Here is a 21,153-nt window from a genome sequence, read left to right as displayed (position 1 = left end):
ATTTCTCAGATGCTCTCCCCCATGCACTTAATATTCTTCCTAAGTTCAAAGTTCTGCACTAAAAAAGATCTGGCTATCTAATGGAAGGAGAGACTTAAAATACAAATTTTTGGACTCACAGAAGGCAGATATTTGCAGACCGGTAAAATCTGGGAAAAGATAAGGTGAGATTCAAGGTGACAAGGTGAGATTAAATGCATTACTGCTGTACATTGCACTGTTGCGGTGCATGCAAACATACCAACTCTTCAAGCAGTGTACGAAATGTATATCACAAAGAACTGTTACGAAGTTGCGAAGAAGTGTTACAGCTTGTCTGTTAAAGTCTGTCAATCTGCTTACTGTTTAGCCTTCATTCAAAACCTATATTGAGTAAGGAAATACAGAACATACATACAGGTCACTTAAATAAATAGAGAAAAACATTTTTTACTAAAAGAATAAATTTTATTTCAGCACTGTAAGTCATTTTCCAACCATACAAACATGACTGCCAACTTCAACTCTTTCTCTCTCAGCCTTTTGGCTTTCTTCTCAATGCATCATGAATTCAGACCTCAACAGCAAGACAAATAAAAAAGGTTTCTTTCCCAAACAACCTGGTGCTTTCTTTTGACTAAAAATGAGAAACTGTTAATAACGATCATAACCATAACAGCAATAATAATAATAATGAAGTTTCACCCTTCACTACACAAGTTCTTTTGGAGACCTTGATGCATGCATCAACGCGTTTATCCTGGTGAACGGATCAGATGACAGAACGTGTTGCCTACAAATGAGACTGGGTCGTCACTTGAAAATGTTAACAACATTGCAGGGGCAACATGCTCTAAAAACAAGAGGATAAAACAAGGGCACTCATCCAGCAAGAATAGGGGGGAATGGCAGGGAGCCATTGTACACAACACATTGCTGTTATCGCTAACGGGCTCAAAACCTTACAACACCACTCAAAAGCACACAGGTGGTCCTGTGACGTGAAGGGCTTCAAAGCTAGGATAGAAGGGAACAGTTTTAAAGCAAAAATCAAATCTAATCTCCAGACACAAGTCTACAGGAATGCACAGGCAAGGACTCTTCACGCTAACTTGTGACTGATCCTGTTAACAGTTATGTGCATACTTTTAACCTTGCCATGACTACTGATGAAGCTACATTTCCCAAACTGTAACTGTAGAGGGTGCTAGGATTTAACCGCATCAAGACTTGCATCTGAGGCTATGCTTCATAAAAGGGAAAAACTGTTAGCAAAGAAATTGGACAACACACACCTCAGCCACATTTCACCAAAAAGATGTAAATACATTGTTTCCTTCATTTAATATTTGTCAATGGACCCATAATATATGTTATGATCTCAATTACTGAATATTAGAACTCTGATTTCCACAAATAAAAGAAAACTGTAATTTGGGTTGACAAATAGTAAGATAGTATGCACTTTGGTTTTTAGTAGCAGAGATAACTCTCTGTTTTGTGCAAGGATGCAATGGTTAATGTTGAATTTATCAGCTTTTGAATGATCTTCACTGATTAACTGACGCATCTCATAATGTTCGACAAAGTTGTGGTTTAGTCTGATGGCTACAATTTTATCCTAATGGTGAAGTGGTCTGAAACAATAGCAATAAGGTAAAGATACCTATAATCATTACAGTTTCAAATATCTACCTGTGCTAAGTGTATTTAATACTAACTGTAGCAATGGTCAAAGGAGTAATAACGTTTTTTTAAAAGTAGCAAGAAAAAAAAACACAATTTTCACAATTTCAAACCAAAGATGGTTAGGTTAATTTTTTTTTTTTTTTTTTTCTTTTGTTCAACGCTGAAAATATCCGTTTCCGACTTCTGGCTACGATTACATACAGACTGATTATAAGCGTAATTATTATTGTCGTTAATATTATCTTTACTGTTAGTATGATGGGGTAAGGAGACAACACTGCAGTAGGAGCAAGAAAGTCCACAACCGAGACATGATAAGTTAAAAGACAAAAGAGTCTAGACATGATGGAACGAGAGAAAGAAGAGGTGATGGGCATTTGTTTTTTTGTTTTTTGTTTTTGAGAAAAGATAGGGAAGAAATATGGTTGTTATTGTAAAACTACAGAAAGCAAGCATGTGAACTGTGAGAGTGTGTATTAATAACGCTATATTCAACACCAAGACAGGGATTTCTTAAATCAGCAACAAATAGTGCAGTACAGTAACTATCGCCATGTGAATAAATCTGCACATGTTCTAAATTACCACCGAATGAATAGGACTGATTAGGATAAAGGGGGAAAGGCATATGATAAGGTTTGGTTGTACCTCAAAAATCAAAACACAGATCCCTTAAAATATTTAATACTGTAAATTATCTTACATCTGCATCTATGTTGGGTATAGTTAACTCTCAACAAATGTCTGATTAAAATGGCAAATAAGAAAGAGGTTAGAACAGTGAAAAAAAGAATACATAAAAGCCAGATAAGAAGCTCTGCAGAGGGTAACTTGGGAACCACACATCTGAAATCACTAATTAAGCATTACAAGTAATCAACTATATCAAATACAAAAAGAAATCCTAAATAACGTTACATTTTCTCTTGTACTAACTGGTGTCTCTCTAAAAGAAAACATCTACATATGCACATATGTGTGTGTACTTGTTTATGTCTATTTCTGGGTGTATCTGAATTATGGGTGTGTTAATATCTTTGAGACTAAGATTATGCTAAATGTAACTCTGATAACTGGTATTCTATGACAATAATCTGTGCCTGCATAGTGAACTTACATTTTGTATCTACCTTAAATGGAAACTGAAAACTGAATAACGGTCTACAGTATGTCTGAAGCAATTGCTTGTTTATAGGTACAAACAAGTGTATTTGTGTGTACGTGTGTTTTTGGCGTGCTTAATTCATAATGGAAGATCCTTCCATTACGAGCACTGCTGAAATGTCATCATCATCAAATGCAACAACCAAAGTCTGAACTTCAGAATAATTGGCTGTGTATGTATAGTACGGTATCGTATGGGTTTAAATACACTACTTGCAATGCTATGGTCTCGATTAATACCGATTTATCATAGTTCATGTATGTCCAAGACGATCACATCATGTCTTTACCTTTATGAACTTGGACGTAGCCAATGACAAACGCTTGTGTAAAAGGTTACTGCTGACTATTTGTGTATATCTGTGTGGTATACATATATAAACTTAAACAAGTTAAACTAATGGAGGGGATTCCGCAAAACTTTTAGAATATACAAACATAAATATGTCTGTCGTTCTGCGATATTTAGAGCTTTTCATATACAATTTGTGGCACATGATAAACTATCATCTATCCATACTGTAACAAAATAAGGTGCATCTTATTAACATGCCTGCACAGACACTAATGAAATTCAGTATTAAAGTTTTCTAATTAAAATCATTTGTCAAAAGAGCCTCTCTCTAGTGTATTTGTTCTTTGATACAAATTGAAGCTCATTCCCAACATCCCCATAATTACTAGTACAAAAAAAGTTCACAAAGGAGCATTTCCTTTGCGTGAAGGTGTCAAATTGTGTTTCAAAGCTGGAGGATTTTCATGTTAGATGGATTACTTTAAACCCATTTTCCCTCAATAAAATGCTCTCTGAAAAGTGCACAAGGTCCATGGGCAGTCATAGAAACAACACATATGGGTTTAATATCACAAAAACAGAACACCATATATTAATGTAATGAAATGACTAGAGAGCGTGGTTTTTCACCCAACTGTGTCACAAATTTAGGAGTTCCACTTCTGTACCCCAGTTTCTTGGTCTACGTAGACTAATGACTGTAGTTGTACTGTTCTATAATTATACATAAATAACATAAGTGCTTTATGTTGAGTTACAAAAAATTTCAGAGGGCGTTTCCATTTCGGTTTGGTGCTGGGGCTTGCATATCAATATCTATATCTCGGGGTATAAGGTGCTTTAAAAAACTAATAAAAAACTTATAACCCTATTAGCAGCTATGTCAGTGGGTATCACAAGTGCTGTATGTCTATTTACTGAGTAGATGATGTGGGACAAACATTTTTATTTATTAAAAAAAAAAAAAAAAAAAAAAAAAAAAACAAAACAAAAACTACTGAGAGTGGAGATAGCAAAGCAATACCATCCCTGACTGGCATGTCAGCAGTCTCACGCCTTTGTTCTTTACCTCTCAGCATTGTGATGAGCAGAATCTGGATCACTGAAATTAGTAATCTAACACAAGTAATTTCAGCATTGTGACACAACCCATTTTTCTGCAACAAAATCAGGATTTTTTGGACCCTTATTATATGCCGCAAAACCACTTAATTTCAAACTGTAATGTTACAAAAACACAAAATACAACAATATCATTCCCCTTAAAGGGATGACTCAAACAAACAGTGCTATTGACTAATAATGATTAAAAACTGATGCTATTCTCACGGTCAAGCAGCTTTAAATTCACTGGTAGCCATATCACTATTTGTGAGGACAATCCCTTTGACACTAACCTACGACAGCACTGGAGTGTCTCACTTTATGCAGTGCTCAATCAGGGACAATTTATTAACTCTAAACAGGGTCCTAATTCAATCTTTGCCTTGCCTGCAATACAAGTAGCAACAGGGCTTTTGTTTAAGTACTATGAATTCATTTATAAGAATATAATTTAAAAAAGAAACGTGCAGGTTTTGACAACTACTGCGATCCAATTACCGACAACTACAACAATGTTTGCCGAGAATCACTAAATATGAGTTAAAATGGGGAAAAAAAAAAATAATAAAAAAAATTTAAAAAAAGAGGAGGGTACCTATATCTACACCTATGCATTTTAAATGCATATAACAAATGTCAAAATGTCAACGCAATTTGTGTAACATGCTACTTAAGAAATATTAAATACAAAGCTCATGCCAACAATTAAATGTTGTGTATATAAATGATGGGGGAAAGCCATGGTGCACTAAATCGGCTCATGGTCCAATTGTCAGATGCATGATGTGTGACTAACAGCCAGGGTGATCAACAGCATTGGTTAAGTGACAATATCTTATCTGGAATTAATTCAAAAATGCTTTGAGACTATTAAGGTAAGTATGCTGCACTTAAAATGCACTGGCTGTAAGTGTGGATTTAATTAGAATATGCTTTGATCAAAAAAGGGGCCTACTGTCGCCATTTTTACGCAATAGTACAAATATAACTAACAATCTAAAGTGTTCTAAAAATAAAAAAAAAAAAAAAAAAAAAAAAAGTTAGAAAGGTGAAAAGACTGAGAGCTTGTCACAATGCTACAACCCTGATGGGGCAGTGGAAAGGCTGAGGTCCAGAATCAAAAAGATTCAGTGCAATGTGCAATCTAAAGGTTGTGATTTTTAACTTTGCTCAGTTCCAAATCAGAACCTGCTGTTAAGGTGACATAGACCGCACCCCTTGTCACACTGTCCATCTCTAGTTTCCAGCATCTGTAACATCATAAATTATTCTTATGACGACAACACGAAGTGGCTACTGTGCCTAATTATGTTTTGCAAGGAAAAAGGCAGTCGAACTTGGAACATTCCCTCTCAACTCAATCATTCTCGTTAAACTATGGGATGTAATTACTCCTCTTTTTGTAGTGCACCATCTGACGAGCAGTCGTCAAGGCAACAAGGGGCCTCTACCTCCACCCCGTCTCCTGATTGGTTGTCTTTGCTGGCTAAGGCACACTGGATTGGCTGGGCCAGTGGTGGCAGGTCAACGGGTTGGCCAGCGGCGCTTCCTGAAGAGCTGCCGTTCAGCTGCTGGGATACAACGCCGGCTCTCTCAGTGGGCCGCCCCACTGTTTTGGGCTCCTCTGCCAGCTTTGGTGGGCTGGATGAGGGAGGTGAAGAGGAGAGATTCTACACAAAAAAAAAAAAAAAAAAAAAAAAGGGGTAAATTGGGGGAAATTAAATGACGAGCATCGCTCAAAATGTAGGTCCAATCTAAATGGGGTGAACGTTGTAGGTAATACAACACTTTTTATATGTGATTCTACTCTATTTCAGGGACCAAAAGTAATTGAACAAACAAATAAACAAATTAAATGGTCATTTTGAGTAGTTTGTTGCAAATCCACTTTAGTTAAAGAATCAAGAATTCACAAAAGGTTTTCCATGCTTACTGGTTTCCAGCTCTTTTGAAATCACCCCATCTCACTGTTAACTTTGGGCAGTTTGTCTGTAGCTATGACTAAAGATCATTCTACACATTAATTCTTTTGTAGTTGTAGTCAGAGAATAAAAGGCTCCTGCATTTTTTAATGTTTGTAAAAAGATGTCATATAAACAGGTTATTTAGTAAGAATACATACAAATGACAGATTATAAAGTGTATATTGCTATTACCTGTGTTCGATTTGTGTTCATTTTCTTCCCTCCCCTTCCTTTTGGTACCACTTCTTTACCCCTCCTATAACAAAGACAAAACAGAATTTTTCTATTCCTCATTTGTCTGTATTTTCATACTATACTATGTTTGACTAGTGTTCAAGTTGCCACATTGAATAAGTGAAGTAAAGTGGTCCTTCCTGAGGTGACTTACCCTTTTCCTCCTCCCACTGATACCACCTGTACGTTAAACCCTCCTCTGCCTCGCACCGGTTTGTTTCCAGCCCACTGGCCAACAACCATGCCAGCAATCTCTAGCTTCCCACCTTGAGGAGGTATAGACTGGATACCTATGTTGACAGTGAAAGTTTTATAGTGTAAAACATGAGCTTGTAAACAAAACGGCATGCTGCTAAATCTGCAATTCATGATTTGACAGTTTAAAATGTAGTTTTAAAAAGTCATGCTGGTTTAAAACAAATAGCCATCATATAAGAGACAGAAAATAATTCTATAACCCTTAATATTGCATATTCCTTCATTTAATGGTCACATCTATGCTGAGGAAAAAAAAAAACAAAAAAAAACACAGCAACGAGGTAAAAATTTAGAAAGCTCAGCACCGCCAAACCTTTTTTGATTCCACTTCAAACTGGATATGATTATAAAAATAAAAAAAATTCCTTCTGAAATCACCTGACTATACGGAAAGAAGGTGTGAATAAATTGTTCAATTAAACAAGAAATTAAACAAGAACTCTATAAGCACAAGGCAATACAGCCAATGTAATATGGGCTTTGGCCAACATTCTAAAGCCATCTTTAAAGAAACAATCCAGCATTTTCTAACCTAATCTCCAACTACTGCATCTGTAATGTATGTGCAAATACCATAGACAAGAATTTCCCTGTACTGAGGAAATAAACAGAAACTGTTTACTTGAAAGAACAGAATTCATGCTTTGGGAGATTATTTTTTCAGAGTAGAGAACTTGCAGTTAAGCGCATTTAAGAGCATTCATCATAGCTTAACATAAACAATGAAGCCTTATTGAGACCGGATACGACTTAAGAAAAGCCAACTAACCACATATGTTCATAGTCAAATATTTCACACATTTTATACATTCTTGGCAAAATTCAACAACCACACTAACACTCACTCATAAGTTTTGAGTAAACAGGTTTTCTGTTGTTCTCTCAGCTCAGGGAAACATGTAGAAATTACTGCTTTTGTATTCACATACACTTTACAAATGCTGTGAATAGACATTAGGTTCAAAGGTGCAGTAGCATCTCTTTAAGCAGCTCACTCTCCAGCTCTCTTGACCAAAAGTACTGGGTCTGATTGGACAGAGTCTTAAATCAGAACAGCGGAATGCGTGACTGTGATCAGACCTGGGAAAGCTCTTGGTCGATGCTGGTGGTGCGGAGGAGGCATAGAGCCCAAGGGTCGAGGCGGATACAGTGGGTGCATAGGGTAGAATGGTGGCACCATGGCAGGGGGCAGGAAGGCCGGGGGCGGCAAAGGTGGGGGTGGGGGTGGAGGTCGAGAGAGATTGATACCCTCCAGGATAGCCTGCCTCATCTTCTCGACTCGGGACACCAGCTCCTCCTGTCAGAGAGAAAGGTGTAGGAGAGAGCTTTATGTCTTAATTGTTCACAAGTTTAGAAAAGTATCAGTATATACCAAAAAAGATCTGTGAGATTATTAAGGGAGAGAAGCTATAAGGCAGGGTAAAAATGATAGGATCCGTACCTGGCCTTCACACATGTCCAGCAGAGCAGCTCTGTCTCTGGTAGCCTTTGCAAGTTTGCTCTGAAACAGCTTGCCATCGAAGAAGCCCCATGGGCAGCAGTGATCCCATGGGAGAGGCTGGCCACACACATCATTCACAAAAAGGGCAGTGTCCACGCCGCTCATAAAGAGTGAGGCCAGCTGCACACCACGGTTATCCACTTTCTCCACCTAAACATTGAAAAAAATCAGACACAGACATAAGATCCACTTTACTGTTATGCTTAACCCAACAAGCAAGCAAACACAACATTCAGTACATGGAAATAACATGCAGTGTAACCGAGTTTGGATTTCTGGGCACCTACCTTGAGTTCCTGCAGTTGATCAGGCTCATAGAGCTGGTTGGACACCGCTTGAGCCAAAAAGGCATCAAGCTCATGGCGTTGGAGAATACGACCACCTGGCCACTGCATCATATACCTGCATGCAAGGACACACATTTCCCATCATTTCTAATGACTATAGCAGTACATTATAAAGACCTACTTAAAACTATTCTACTGAAAAGAACTAACGCTCCTGAAAGCAAGCTCAAATAGAGCTGCACACTATGACCAAAAACAGCATGTCGGGAATACAATACCATACACTATGATTGCATTATGCCTTGCAACATTAAAAGAATGTAATGAACTCATAGTGTAACAGGTGAAGATCAACCTGCTTTATTCTGAGCAAAATTAGTAATTTTAATTAAGTTAAAGATATAATTTATGACGATACACAGGGAAAACCTGGATATGTTATGATACCCACAGAAGACCATTACAAGCAGGCTTCAGAGATATCAGTAATGCAAAGTCTACACAAGAAATCATATTGCACAGCCCAAATCTCTTAAAAGACACTTACGGTTGCTGGGTCTTCCTGTATAATAAAGTACTAGTGGCTGTAGTGCATGACGTAAAATCATGTATCCAGTTTCACTACCTGAGTACACAGCACATGAGCAGCAGGTGTGATGGCACGCAGGACGGGTTAAGCAGGGCAGGGCAGTCTGATCTCATGCAGGCCAAGAAGGCTCGCGTGCGTCGACTGCGGTCCTCGGAGGCACGGCCAAGCCACAGACGCCTCAGATTAGGACAGGTCCACTCGCGGAAACACATAGCTGGAACCAGCTCAGGGGTCAAAGCAGACTTGGCCTTACTGGCACACCATTCCTTCACTATTACCGGGGGCACTGTGGAGTCACGAAGAGAAAGCAAATGAAACAAAAGCAACTTATGTGACATAAAATTGTCACATGCAGCACAAGGAGGCAGAGAAAAATTGTTTAAATGAAAAGAGTAAGCCAGTGGCATTTCCTTTAAACTATGTCAACAGCTTGCTAAATAGCCAGCATAGTAAAAGTAAGAAAATTTAACATTGGACATTTCATAGTTTTGAACATCTCTGCCAGTCATTTAAGCAAGTACAAAAAACTGCACCATCTCACAGTGCTCTCTAAACAAGTTGTGCTCTTGACCCATGATGATGCACATAAGCATAATTGTTTATGTTGATACTGTCTTCTGTATTAATGTGCCAGTACAACAAAGCTAATACCCTTTCCTTTTGTAAAATAATACATGGTACAGAGAAATAAGAACAGTTTTTAAAGAATGTCAGATATAAAGTAATGGACCACTTTTTGGATAAAACGACGATCAAGGTTGTGTGGGATCTCACCTGCAGAGACAAACAATTGATCGTATATTCAACCTTACAAACTGCACTACAGTGAACTTCAGAAGTAATTTCATTTCAAAATCAGAGACTGGTTATCAATTATTGACTTGAATTTTTTCTTCTTACTGCTCTATATAATAAATCTGATTTTTAAAAATTTCAGTTATTTATTTTTGAAAGCAACTTCTCAAATTCCTTCACATGTGCCTAAAGCTTTTGCACTGTACTATCTATCTATCTATATATCTATCTATCTATCTATATATCTATCTATATATCTATCTATCTATCTATATATCTATATATATATATATATATATATATATATATATATATATATATAGATAGATAGATAGATAGATAGATATATATATATCGTGACAGTATTACTACACTGATTATAAGCTGCACCCACTACACTCTCAGTCCCACACTCACCCTCTAGTGGAGTGCGCTTGCGCATGGCCATCCTTTCCAGTCTCCGCTGGGTCTCAGCCAGGCTAAACAGCACGCCATAGGCATACTGCCGCGCTGAGCGGAACAGCAAAGAGGCAGGAGGCAGGTCAGGGTTACACTCATCCTCTATACACACTGGCATCTTCATCTCCCCCTGAGATACACAGTGAGCAAACAGGTAAAAGATCTTAACCAAAGGTGCTACTATAAAGTTGAAAGTCAACAATTTAAAAAAAAATTTATTGCACCTAAATCATTGCCAGTTTGTGTGTGTGTGTGTCATTGCTGCTGTTGTTAAACCATGATATGCACTGTACCCATGCTGGACTCTCTTTTCATAAAGATCTTCCAAAGGCTGGGCTTTGCCTACTAACATGTTTATCATTCTTTTTACCGAGTTATATACTACATGACAGCTGTTGCTCACTAGGAGTCTCTTTAGAATGACTCACATTTGTGGAAATCTTTAACATTAAAATGAATTAAACAACTCCCCACATCCCCTGTACTGACTAATGCAAAACAAGCCATTTCTCAACAATTCTCTCATGTGAAGTGAAATATACAATACTGCTCACTATTAGAGACCAGTGCGTGGTAAATTTTAAAAATATGCTTAGTTTAATAACTTTAGAAAAGAACATTAGTAGAATCCACCAAAGAACCCAGTAGAGTTTAAGCAAAGTTCAGATTTCAATGATGTTATGAAAAAACCTACAAACGATCTGTTAATAACCACCTCTGGTCAGAATTCCACCTTTGCTAGCCTCAAGTCGCTTTTGCACCAAAAATGTTCAACTTTCACTGGGATCCTCCTAGCACAAAACGGTAAAATAATAAATACAGGCATACTGACTCAGATGTATAATAGGATCCACACAGTGACCTTTATTTCCTCAGACCATTAGTTTTTATATGTTTTTATAAGATGTTAGTTGAAGAAGAAATATGCCAGAACCTTCAAAAATATTTCGAGGAACATACTAACATTTTAGCTTTGTCCACAAATTTCTTTCCATGATCGGAAATATAGCCTAACCATTTCCAGGTTTTTCAGGACAACTGGGACCGCTGCATAAGTATCAGACGTGTAAAACCCCAATAATGTGAACTTCGCAATACATAAAAATAACAATACCAATTATAATAGATTAAAAATATATAGGTCAAAACAGACCTCAAAATTTTGCCTTCCTAATTTGACTGCTCAGCTGCTGTACAACTAATCAGCTTTGATCCTTCTGATCACATCCTAACTCTTCTGTTACAATGACTACAACCACAGGGTTTTGTATCCAGCCACTATTTAATATACAGCCACTGGGACTCATTAATCAATCTTCTAGTGAAGTTGTGTGTAAATGTTTGTGTAAGCCAAACCGAACTAAACTTTCCGCTGTGTTTACAAACGTTTCGGAAACACATCCGTATGTTGATCACCCAGAAAGTGCAAAGCGCATTCCAGATACAGCTGATTTGCATATAGTGACAAACACAAAACTACACAAAAGTGCAGACAGAGCTGGGAGCATGAAATAAACGATGAGAGAAAATGCAGAAAGGCAGAAGTGGAGGTTATTTTGACTCATTTGTATGCCAATAAAAATATTTAGCAGTGTAACACCACCTGAAAACAAATTACAGAAAAGATGAATTAGTTGTCAGTTAAGTCAGGTGACAAGAAAACGGTGCGACATGGAAACAGAGGAGGAAAAAAAAAAAGATCTACACTGTACCAGGGTGATCATGCGCACCAACCACATCACACAGGGAAACTGCTATTTTAAATCTGCTCTAAGTGTCTCGGCCAACAAGCTGGAAGTGTTGCACAGAGTTAAAAGAAGATGCCGTGTCAAACGGAACCGATTTATAAGCTAGCTTCCATCGTCTGAAGAAACTCATACCAGTTTTTAAACATCTTTTCTCTCATAAACGAGCGCTAAATCTTCCATCAGCTGAGGCATGTGTTTACGGCTATGCACAGGCAGACCGGCCCATCCTCCATTTATACATGGACGTTTCTTTTGTTATAACTGAACGATTGTCTTAATTTATGGGTGTGTGTTGGTTCACTTTCTTTATTTTTTATATTCATTCATTAATGCCAATAACATAAAATTACTAGAGTTCAAAAAAAATTTCTTGATGGTACTCTTAGTCCCTGACCTAGTGAATGAGGATGTGTTTTTGATAGAGACTTGACAGGGATTTTCATGAATGCCAAATTTCTTGTTTAAACGCTCATTCGAACGAATGAGGCATACTGCCTTTTTGTGAATGATCATCTTATACTGAGCAGCATTCAAGCCTTCAGTAATGAACCCTGATGCTGCAAAACATCCCCAAATTATGACCCTTCTTTACACTTCACTACATTCAAATTCACAATATTTAAAATAATAATAATAATAATAATAATAATAAAAATAAAAAAAATATATAAATGTGTTTCACAGTCAGACATTTTTATCTATATTTTCACATGAACTTTGTCCTGGTGAGTGATTATACATTAAAAGATATGATAATGTATAAGCAATATTCAGAAATGATTTAATAGCAGCAGGTAGTTTAGTAAGCAGTAACTGGTGGTATGGTAAATTGCCACTGTCTGTTTATTTTAATGTCATCTTAATCAATCAATAATTTATGGCCTCAGACTGGCGCTGACTGGTTAGTAGCAGGTAGAAAGGAAGAGGGGAGGATAGAGTAAGGGGGACTATAGAAATAATGTTGATAAAAACAAAGTAAAAACTTACCACTGAAACTAACAAAAAACACTGATCACATGAACAGTAGTAAGGTTCATGACACTTCACAAATGTACAAAATTAATATGAAGTGTAAATTCACTTTTTAGAGTTGCAGGATAGATTAGATTTTGTTAAGCACTGGTCTGCTTCACAATCACAAAATCACTTTGTTCACAAAACTGATAACTATTCAACTGTGTTGCTTTGTTTTTCTCTATGATCAAGGGCCCTTTTTCAGTTAGTTAGTAGTTACAAATAAGTGTTGGCACCAATTAAATGAAAAACATGCAACTACAAAAAAAAAATGTTTCTAGACAAGTAGAGCAACTGCCTCTCCCTTCAGTCACCTTCCTACGTAAACACTCCTTTTAAAATACATCAATCATTCGTAAACCATGAGTCAAAAGGAGATGTTTGCCCCACCCAGAGAATGGAACAGTGACAGTTTGACTGAATGTTTACATTTTAATTCAGATTAACCACAGAAAAGAGGAAGCCTGCAATACCTTGGTGAGGATGTGGTATATCTGTGGGTACATGAGACCTCTTCTGTGTCTGTGCTCCGCCACTCGTAGCACCTCAGCGCTGACCTGTGGAAGGGGTGGAGTCGTAATGTCCATGTGACTCCGTGTTGCCATGGACAGCAGTGACGGAATAGATGGCCCACTCCCGTTGCCTTGGGGACCCTCTCCAGAGGCGCCACCCCCACGGCCACTGGGCTCTTCCCATCTAGAGGACTTATCAGCCAAATGACTGAAAAGCAAGAGAGGACAGGGTTGAAGCGTGATATTAAGTTTTGCTTTTACTGGTATGTAAATGATACAACATTAAAAGCTGAACTTCATTATGAAGCCTTTTGGCCCTGCAACTATTTTTTACATTTCCTGTGGGATCTTTAGGAGCCTCTTGGGAATGAAAGAACTGACGGACAAATTTGGACCATTAGTGCCGTGTTAAAATACTCCCAAATCTTCTTAATTTTCTTGCATGGCTTCTGTATGGCACTGATAAAAAAAATGTAGAGCTTGTTTTACCTAGGACAATGGTCATGTTATGATAACCCAAAGAGTTCAGCTTGCAGTATTTGAAAGACGCACAGAAATCTGAGCAATGAGTTGGGTACGGTCATTACTATGTTAGAGCGCGACACAGCTCGACAGCATAAAATAATAAACAGCAACTATCTGCTTTGAGCGCTACTACTCCCCATATTAGTAAAACGATAGGATAATTTTGTTAAAGTTTGTCACTAACTCTGTTGAAATTCTGTTAGTTTGTAAGATATTTTTATAGTGACCATGTAAAGAACAGATGAAAAATGTTTTATGAAGGGTTCAGAAATAAACTCACTTAGTGCTGGTGTCATTTTGCTCCTCCCCATCTGAAGAAGACGACGGTGATGGAGAAGGGCCTGAAGGAGCAGCTGTGTGGTGATTGGGCAGTCGGTTGCCAACTTGACTGGAATCATAAGGAGCGGACCAATCACCAAAGCCCATTTTCCCAACAAGAGAATCGTTGCATTCCTGCAGTGGTGGAGGTGGGTTCTGAAACAGAAGGGCAGAGGCTGGGCCGGGGCCGTAGGGCCCACCGGGATAAGGCACCTTAACACCTGATACCTGGGGTGGACCAACCTGTCAAAAAAGGTAAGTAGAAATGAAAACAAGAACACAAAGACGATATCCCAGGACGGAAAACACTAGAGAGATGACAAATTTTATAATGAACTCTACCTGGGCTTTCCCAGACTGTACTGCCCCCATGTGGCCTGGAGGACCACCAAACTGACAAGGCCCAAAACCTGGCACTGTGAACAAAGCCAAGAAGAGAGGATCTATTTATGAAAGTGAAACAGTAAGAAGTTAAGCACTCGGATTAAGGCAAGGGGTCAGAGAGTAATATTACTCAGCATCTTTTCAGCTCACAGTGCCTTTGCAAAACATATACTAGACATCCAGTATTAGAAAAACATCAAATTCCAAAAAGCATATCCATATGGACAATACTTACAGAGGTAAGGAGAAGGTCCCATGGTTAGAGGTCTGGGTTTACTGGCCGCTGAAAAGTATTCCACTGCCTTCTTAAATCTTTCGATTTTATCTTCGGTCCGAGACTGCACAGGGAATAAGTATGTCGGTCAAATTTACTTTTATTCTTTAAAAAGTTACCCATTTCCTCGTATTACTTTTGTTTTCCATTTCTTTTTTGTAACTCAGCACCAAAGCGAACGAGAACTTGTCAATGCATTTAAGACATTTAAATAAATTAATTGTAATTATCTTCGCAGTAACAGCATACTTGAAGAGTCAAGGAACATAAGAATTATGATATACCTGAGACTGTTTGAATACATCTCTGGCCACAGAATCCAGGTTCCCGAGGTCCTGAATAGATGCAACGTACTCTGATACAGCCTTAATCACAACCTCACAGGGAGGGAGAACTAACTGGTGAGCCCTTACCTAAAATAAGCAGAACAACAATCAGAACAGAAGCAGAGGCTCATTTTCCTATATTTACCCAGTTATCAATGGATAGCGGTAAATAAAAGTCTTAACGGTGAAAAAAATTATAGCACCTTGAGGGAGGCAAGAGGGTGTTCTGGACCCAAGAGACTCCAATGAAAGGCAGCCAGGTCTTCATCTGGCAGAATGTGGTTACCTGAGGAAATAAGAAGCCTTCAGATTAGGCAAGATAATTCAGAACAAGCTCAAATCTACTAGAAGTTAAAATCTGTCCAAACTGTGGTCTTGCTAACTGTGGTGAGAGTTACTTACCGAGCAGGGCAGCAAAGATGGGCAGGTGCTGGGTTTTGAGGCCCAGCTGGCGAGCAGCCTCAGACAGCAGGTACTGGTGAGTGGTCAGATTTTTGCCGTTCCAGGAGAGCTTAAGCGCATGAGAGCTGAAATAGGCCGGGACATTGCATAGAGCGAACTCGGAATCCTGTGCAATCAGGCCCTGAAATCCAAAGTCTCTGTACAGAGATAGCACCTCCTGGTGGTGGTCCTCTAGGGTCTGAACCACCTGCAATAAGAAAGGGAAACAGACTTTAGACCGGGAATTTCCCTGCTTTCTTCATCCTGTATTATACTACTTTCCGATTCAACAATAAGTACAAGTGCTGGACCGGATGCAAGTGTGTAAATTTAAGACGACAAAAAAAAAAAAAAAAAACACATACCGAGATCTTGCTAAATGTTACTGTTTCTATTAAGCATTAAGTAACATTAGTGTTATAAGGTTATATACCACAGCGCTGCTGAATGCTCAAACCTGACTGGTCAGAAGGTGTGCATTATTTTCGTACAACGGCACAGCTCGGACATTAATTCCGGCCGTGACATGAACAATAAGTTAATATTAATGCACTTCTTATTTCTATACTTCTTATTGCTTCTACAGTAACAGCTCATACAAAGGTACTTGTACAGCAAACACTCCACATAATCTAAGACTAAGAATAAACAGATTCTAAAAACATGTTGCTGTTTAACAAATAAAACGCATAATTGTAAATGTGGTGTCATTTTTATAACTTTTTTTTTTTTTTTTTTTTTGGTTTTTGTCTTTGCAACAGTCTCAGTGCTTTGTGACGTTTATCAGCATAACTAAGTCTTCAGTAAAGGCGTTTACACTTTCCGGTTTCTCAGTAAAATGACAAGCTGAGTTTTTTTTTTTTTGAGAGAGAGAGAGAAAGAGAGAGAGAAAGAGAGATAGAGGCTGGTAAGGGAACGACTTTATCGTGGCTATAACATAAGTGATAACAGGAACTAACTTGTCTGTCAGACGTTATACAACCTTAAATCTAACTAAACCGTTAAAATGTGAGTTTGGTACATTAATAAATTAAACACTGAAACCACTGGCAAATCGCTGTGGTATATGTGAAATAACACACTCCAGACCGTGCTGTTGTACGAAAATAATGCACTTCGGGAGGGTAGCCTCTTACTAACGGCACGGCTAACAGCTCGTTCTGTCGTGTGTTATTCCGTACTTATCTGGGTAAAGAGCTGTTTTCAGAAGTCCAAGTCTTGATGTCTCAGCTGGCAATTCTCTAAGGATGTGTAATCCACATTTATACTTCAATAGGGCCTATATTGCAGTGCTACAAATGGGAGACATTAACAAAGTAGATTTCTAACCAGCAATTTTTTTCTCTGTTACCTGTTCCCTCAATAGAAACTGATAAATCATTTTTTATTTATTCTTGATATCTCACTATATCAATAAGTTAAGTGCTCAGCCATTTTTTTTTTTTTTAAACAGACTAGATCGTGGGTCATCAACTAGATTTGACATGGAGCCAAGTGCTGTTCGAGCCAGACCCCAGACGCTGCAATAATAGACCTGAGACTAAAACAATATTAGACTGGAGTTTCTTGTGCTCGGCCCAGCTTAGAACATTCTAGTACCCCCTATGCAGTCTTACATAAAACTTGAGACAGAGATGGTAGCCATGTTTAAACCATTTCCTGACAGAAATAATAACCGAGCACTTGAATTCCCAGGAATGGAACGATTTTTAACAGTGGTCATACTTTCCTGTTAATGTCTCGGATGTAGGAAATCATTTGTGACCTAGAGAAAACGACAGCAAGGATTTGGCTGATATTTCAGCTGCTTGCAATACATGAAGTAGACGTTATTCAAGTCGGGCCAGCGTGTTCATTTCGCTGGGCATGTATAACTGTGAGATGATTGCATGTTGTACAGTAGGTTGAGATACATGATGTCTTGTGCTACGCTGTACTGTATTATGCTCCGTTTTGTCAGCGTTTCCGCCTACAGTGCGCTGCTGATTGTGAAAAAACAGCTCAGGTATATAATCTGCTTGTCCTGAGAGCCTGGGCTAGTGATTTGTCCACCCCTGAAAATAATACATTAGTATGACACTTGAGACACAGCTGCAGTTTCCTGATTCAGGAAAAGCCTACTAGTTCCAGTGTACTCTTCTTTCACCGCATTAAGCTAGAAGATGATTTGTTTTGTTTGGCTGCAGACACTGTTGCCTATTCATCCAAAGTAATGATTGGCTGGCTGTTAGAGAACTGGCTAACATCAAGTTTATACTCTTTTCCAAAATAGAATCTAAAATAACACCGGCAAATAAGAATTAATCAAACCAACTTTTCAACCAAAAAGCCAAGAAGAACCATCTTAAAAATAAATCTATGATTAGTTACAAAGCATCAACACCATAATGAAGTTGACATTACATTTAAACTTTCAATCAATCAACAGTCAAGTTTTGGATGGCTAAAACTGTTCCAAATCTCAAAAGAAAAATTAATGTTTACAAATTCAAATACACATTGAGCAAATGTTTTAACTTTACCAGAGTGATATGAGCACTTTTTTCTCCCTCACCAGTAACAAACTGAACCATGGTTCACTCAGATGAGGACTGAGACTCCTGATTTTTGACAAACTGGTGCGCAGCAAAGTTTGGGCAGTGTGTTAATATCTGTCAAAGTGAATAAGCCATAACATAACTTGGTATCATGTTGCCCTCTAGGCTTCGCCTCTCAAAGTTTAAAGACAAACACACAGGCTGTTACCTGGCAGCAAGCAGTTGTGCTAATGATGATTAGTAGGTCCTAAAATGTATATGAAAATGTGAGCAGGTCTTTATGAGAAATGTTTTGGGCGAGACAGACTTACACTACTTGTAAGCAACACTGGCATCACACAAAACTAGGCCGACAGACTACATTCGGAGTAAGAGGAAAACTGTGCAGGTTTGATTTTTTTTTTTTTTTATTGACGTACGCCTTTTATATCTCCATATGGCATTAAGAAAAGAATAAAACACCACAGGTGTGTTATAGAAAAAGGATACATGACAGAAAGGTGTCATGCCATTACCTACTCAAAGATAAACATTTTCCTATAGCAGAACATTCCTAAGCATTAATCTTATACCACTGTGAGTTACCAGTGAATACAATGTTTAATTTACTAATGAATGACCCATCATACTTTTACCCATTTATACATACATTTAATGTTAATGTCTGTGAGACAAATTAATTCCCGTTATCACTTACTTTATAGCAACTATAAACAGTAATCCCCTTAGCAGCGCCTCTTTTTTCTCTCTTGAACAAAAAAAAACAAAACAAAACAAAAGAAAAACACATAGCTTGTCATGTTACTGAGAAACCGGAAAGCACAAAGTCCTCTGTCCTGAAGACTTTCCTGTGGCGGAAAACTTTTTGACCTTTCCAAAGTGTTGACACCTGAGACTCCTTCCATAAATGTTAAATAAATGTCTGCACCATACAAAGGATTAAACAGTTTTATTTGTTAAATAACACGTTCCACGTTTATTATTAGGCCTAGATTATGTGGAGCACTCGGTATAAAAGTCCCTGTGTAGTTTATTAGAGAAACAATAAGGGATTAGAATGAGTATAATGTAACATAAACCTGTTACTTGCCTGCAGCAGAAACTACTGTCAGAGCTGCTGTTACAGAAAATGAATCAATACCTACTGACCAATCAGATTCGAGAATTGAACAGCGCTGCTGTATAAGGCTCTTTAGCCTGTGAAACTTTAAATTTGAGGGGGAGGAAAGAATCTGATTCTGTAACTCACAGTTGTCAGCATGTCTCAGAGCCGGTTATGAGGCGCACTCACCCGCACGCGGAAGCGGAACATGGCGAGGCGGACGCAGTGGCTGAGGCAGGCGGGCGGCAGGAACCAGGCGCGCGGGGGCGGTGTGCCTTTGCTGCCCACGTGGTTGACGATGAGCTGCGCCGTCTGTCTGTGGGCCTGTGCTCGGCGCGCCCACTCGGGCCAGCGCTCTTTGCCCAGGGTGCCATTGAAGGCCACGACGAGCTCCAGGCCGCCCTGGTACAAGCAGGCCTGCGACAGCGCTGCCAAGTAGCCGAGCATGGCGTTCCACTCGCCGCCGCACACCCAGTCGGTCTGGTAGCCGCCGTAGAGGCGCTGCAGGCCCGAGTCTGCGTCCACGAGGATGCGCGCGGGCGGCGGAGGAGGCGCGGGCAGCGCGTTCGGGTGATGAGGATGATGATGGTGGTGGTGATGTGGAGGATTTCGGCTCGCAGTTCGGCCCAGTTTGAGGAGATCTACCGGAACCGACGCGCCCGGGCATCGCTTCTCCAAATACTCCTGAAAGCCCTGCACTCCCATATTTTCGTACTTCGGTCCTGTTTATGTCTTAAGTGTGCGCGTGTGTGTGTGGTAGTAGATGTGGCAGATGAGCACGCCCTTTCCAGAGTTATTAATCAGTGTATTAATCGATCTTTCTTATATGAGTAAAGGAGCGTGCAGCTAGTAAAGCGGGTTTAAAAATGAATCGTGTCTAGTGAGCGTGGAAATCTGTGAAATTCTAGTCGTGGGCGAGGCTAGAGTTTATATCTGAACGTGCAATGTATATCCATTCTCCACTCTGCGTTTCGGTGTAACGCCTACAATACCTGCCGAATTACAGACTGCTTGATTAATTAGAATGTCGCCCGGTGGGAAACCATGACCAAGTTTACAATGTTACAGTGGGAGAATAACGGCGGCACTAGTCAAGTCGACGGCGGTGAAAAGGTCCAAAATATAATCCTACATGCTAACAAACTAGCTTTACAGTAGCTAACTTACGACCAGAAAAAAATGCCAGTCAATTTGTTTGGACAGTTTCTCAATTAGTCTCCGATTGCAGCCGTTGAGTGGTGTAAAGTCTGAACAGAACGTGTTTGAAATCGACAAGAAGCTAGCCAACTGATTTAACCTAAACCTGCAGCTTTGCAGCGAACACACCAGCTAGCTAGCTAACTTAGCTCGTTAGCCAGTACCCCGGTGTGACTGACGACTCAACTAGCCTAAAGAAATCTGAGACATGTGCGTTTCGGAATGAAATGGTTGGTTAAACATAAAATAAAGTAAAATAACTAAAATAAAACAAAAACAAAACGCCACCGTAAGCTCCCTCGCTCTCTATCTCACTCACAACTTCATACTGAGGAGAGGAACGTACTTTCAAGCGACGTCGGCCATCTTGCGACTTCCCCGCGGACCAAGAAATAGTGGGCGTGGTGCTTGATCGGGGAGAATGGGAGGAGCTAGTTTGTTGGAATTATGGGAGATG

The 21,153-nt window shown here is 39.1% G+C and overlaps 1 protein-coding gene across 2 annotated transcripts; it reads right to left on the bottom strand.

Annotated features, from left to right (window-relative positions):
• Window positions 1-425: 425 nt before the first annotated feature.
• fam120c (family with sequence similarity 120C) lies at window positions 426-21,098 on the bottom strand. Of its 2 annotated transcripts, none has more exons than XM_034312197.2 (16): window positions 19,689-21,098; window positions 15,822-16,068; window positions 15,623-15,705; window positions 15,378-15,506; window positions 15,055-15,157; window positions 14,778-14,851; window positions 14,398-14,678; window positions 13,554-13,800; window positions 10,277-10,448; window positions 9,101-9,350; window positions 8,476-8,590; window positions 8,129-8,338; window positions 7,768-7,984; window positions 6,584-6,719; window positions 6,388-6,451; window positions 426-5,901 (listed from the first exon to the last, which is right to left on the bottom strand). In XM_034312197.2, exons 1-16 carry the CDS (start codon window positions 20,202-20,204, stop codon window positions 5,620-5,622), a joined length of 3,126 nt encoding a protein of 1,041 aa, XP_034168088.1. In that variant the 5' UTR covers window positions 20,205-21,098; the 3' UTR covers window positions 426-5,619. The 2 variants fall into 2 exon arrangements, with proteins under 2 accessions (XP_034168088.1, XP_034168089.1); XM_034312198.2 differs by having other exon boundaries at window positions 19,647-19,781.
• Window positions 21,099-21,153: the final 55 nt, after the last annotated feature.

Source organism: Pangasianodon hypophthalmus, chromosome 16 (genome assembly GCF_027358585.1).
Source record: "Pangasianodon hypophthalmus isolate fPanHyp1 chromosome 16, fPanHyp1.pri, whole genome shotgun sequence".
NCBI classification, from domain to species: domain Eukaryota; kingdom Metazoa; phylum Chordata; class Actinopteri; order Siluriformes; family Pangasiidae; genus Pangasianodon; species Pangasianodon hypophthalmus.
Note: the sequence above shows the minus strand (reverse complement) of the source record. Positions and strands in the feature narration are given on the sequence as shown.

Coding starts and splice junctions, on each gene's coding strand:
- fam120c (XM_034312197.2), bottom strand. CDS start 20,204: ATGGGAGTGCAGGGCTTTCAGGAGTATTTGGAGAAGCGATGCCCGGGC. Junction 15,158..15,377: donor ATGTATTCAAACAGTCTCAG/GTATATCATAAT, acceptor TTCCCTGTGCAG/TCTCGGACCGAAGATAAAAT. Junction 14,679..14,777: donor TACAGTCTGGGAAAGCCCAG/GTAGAGTTCATT, acceptor CTTTTTTGACAG/GTTGGTCCACCCCAGGTATC.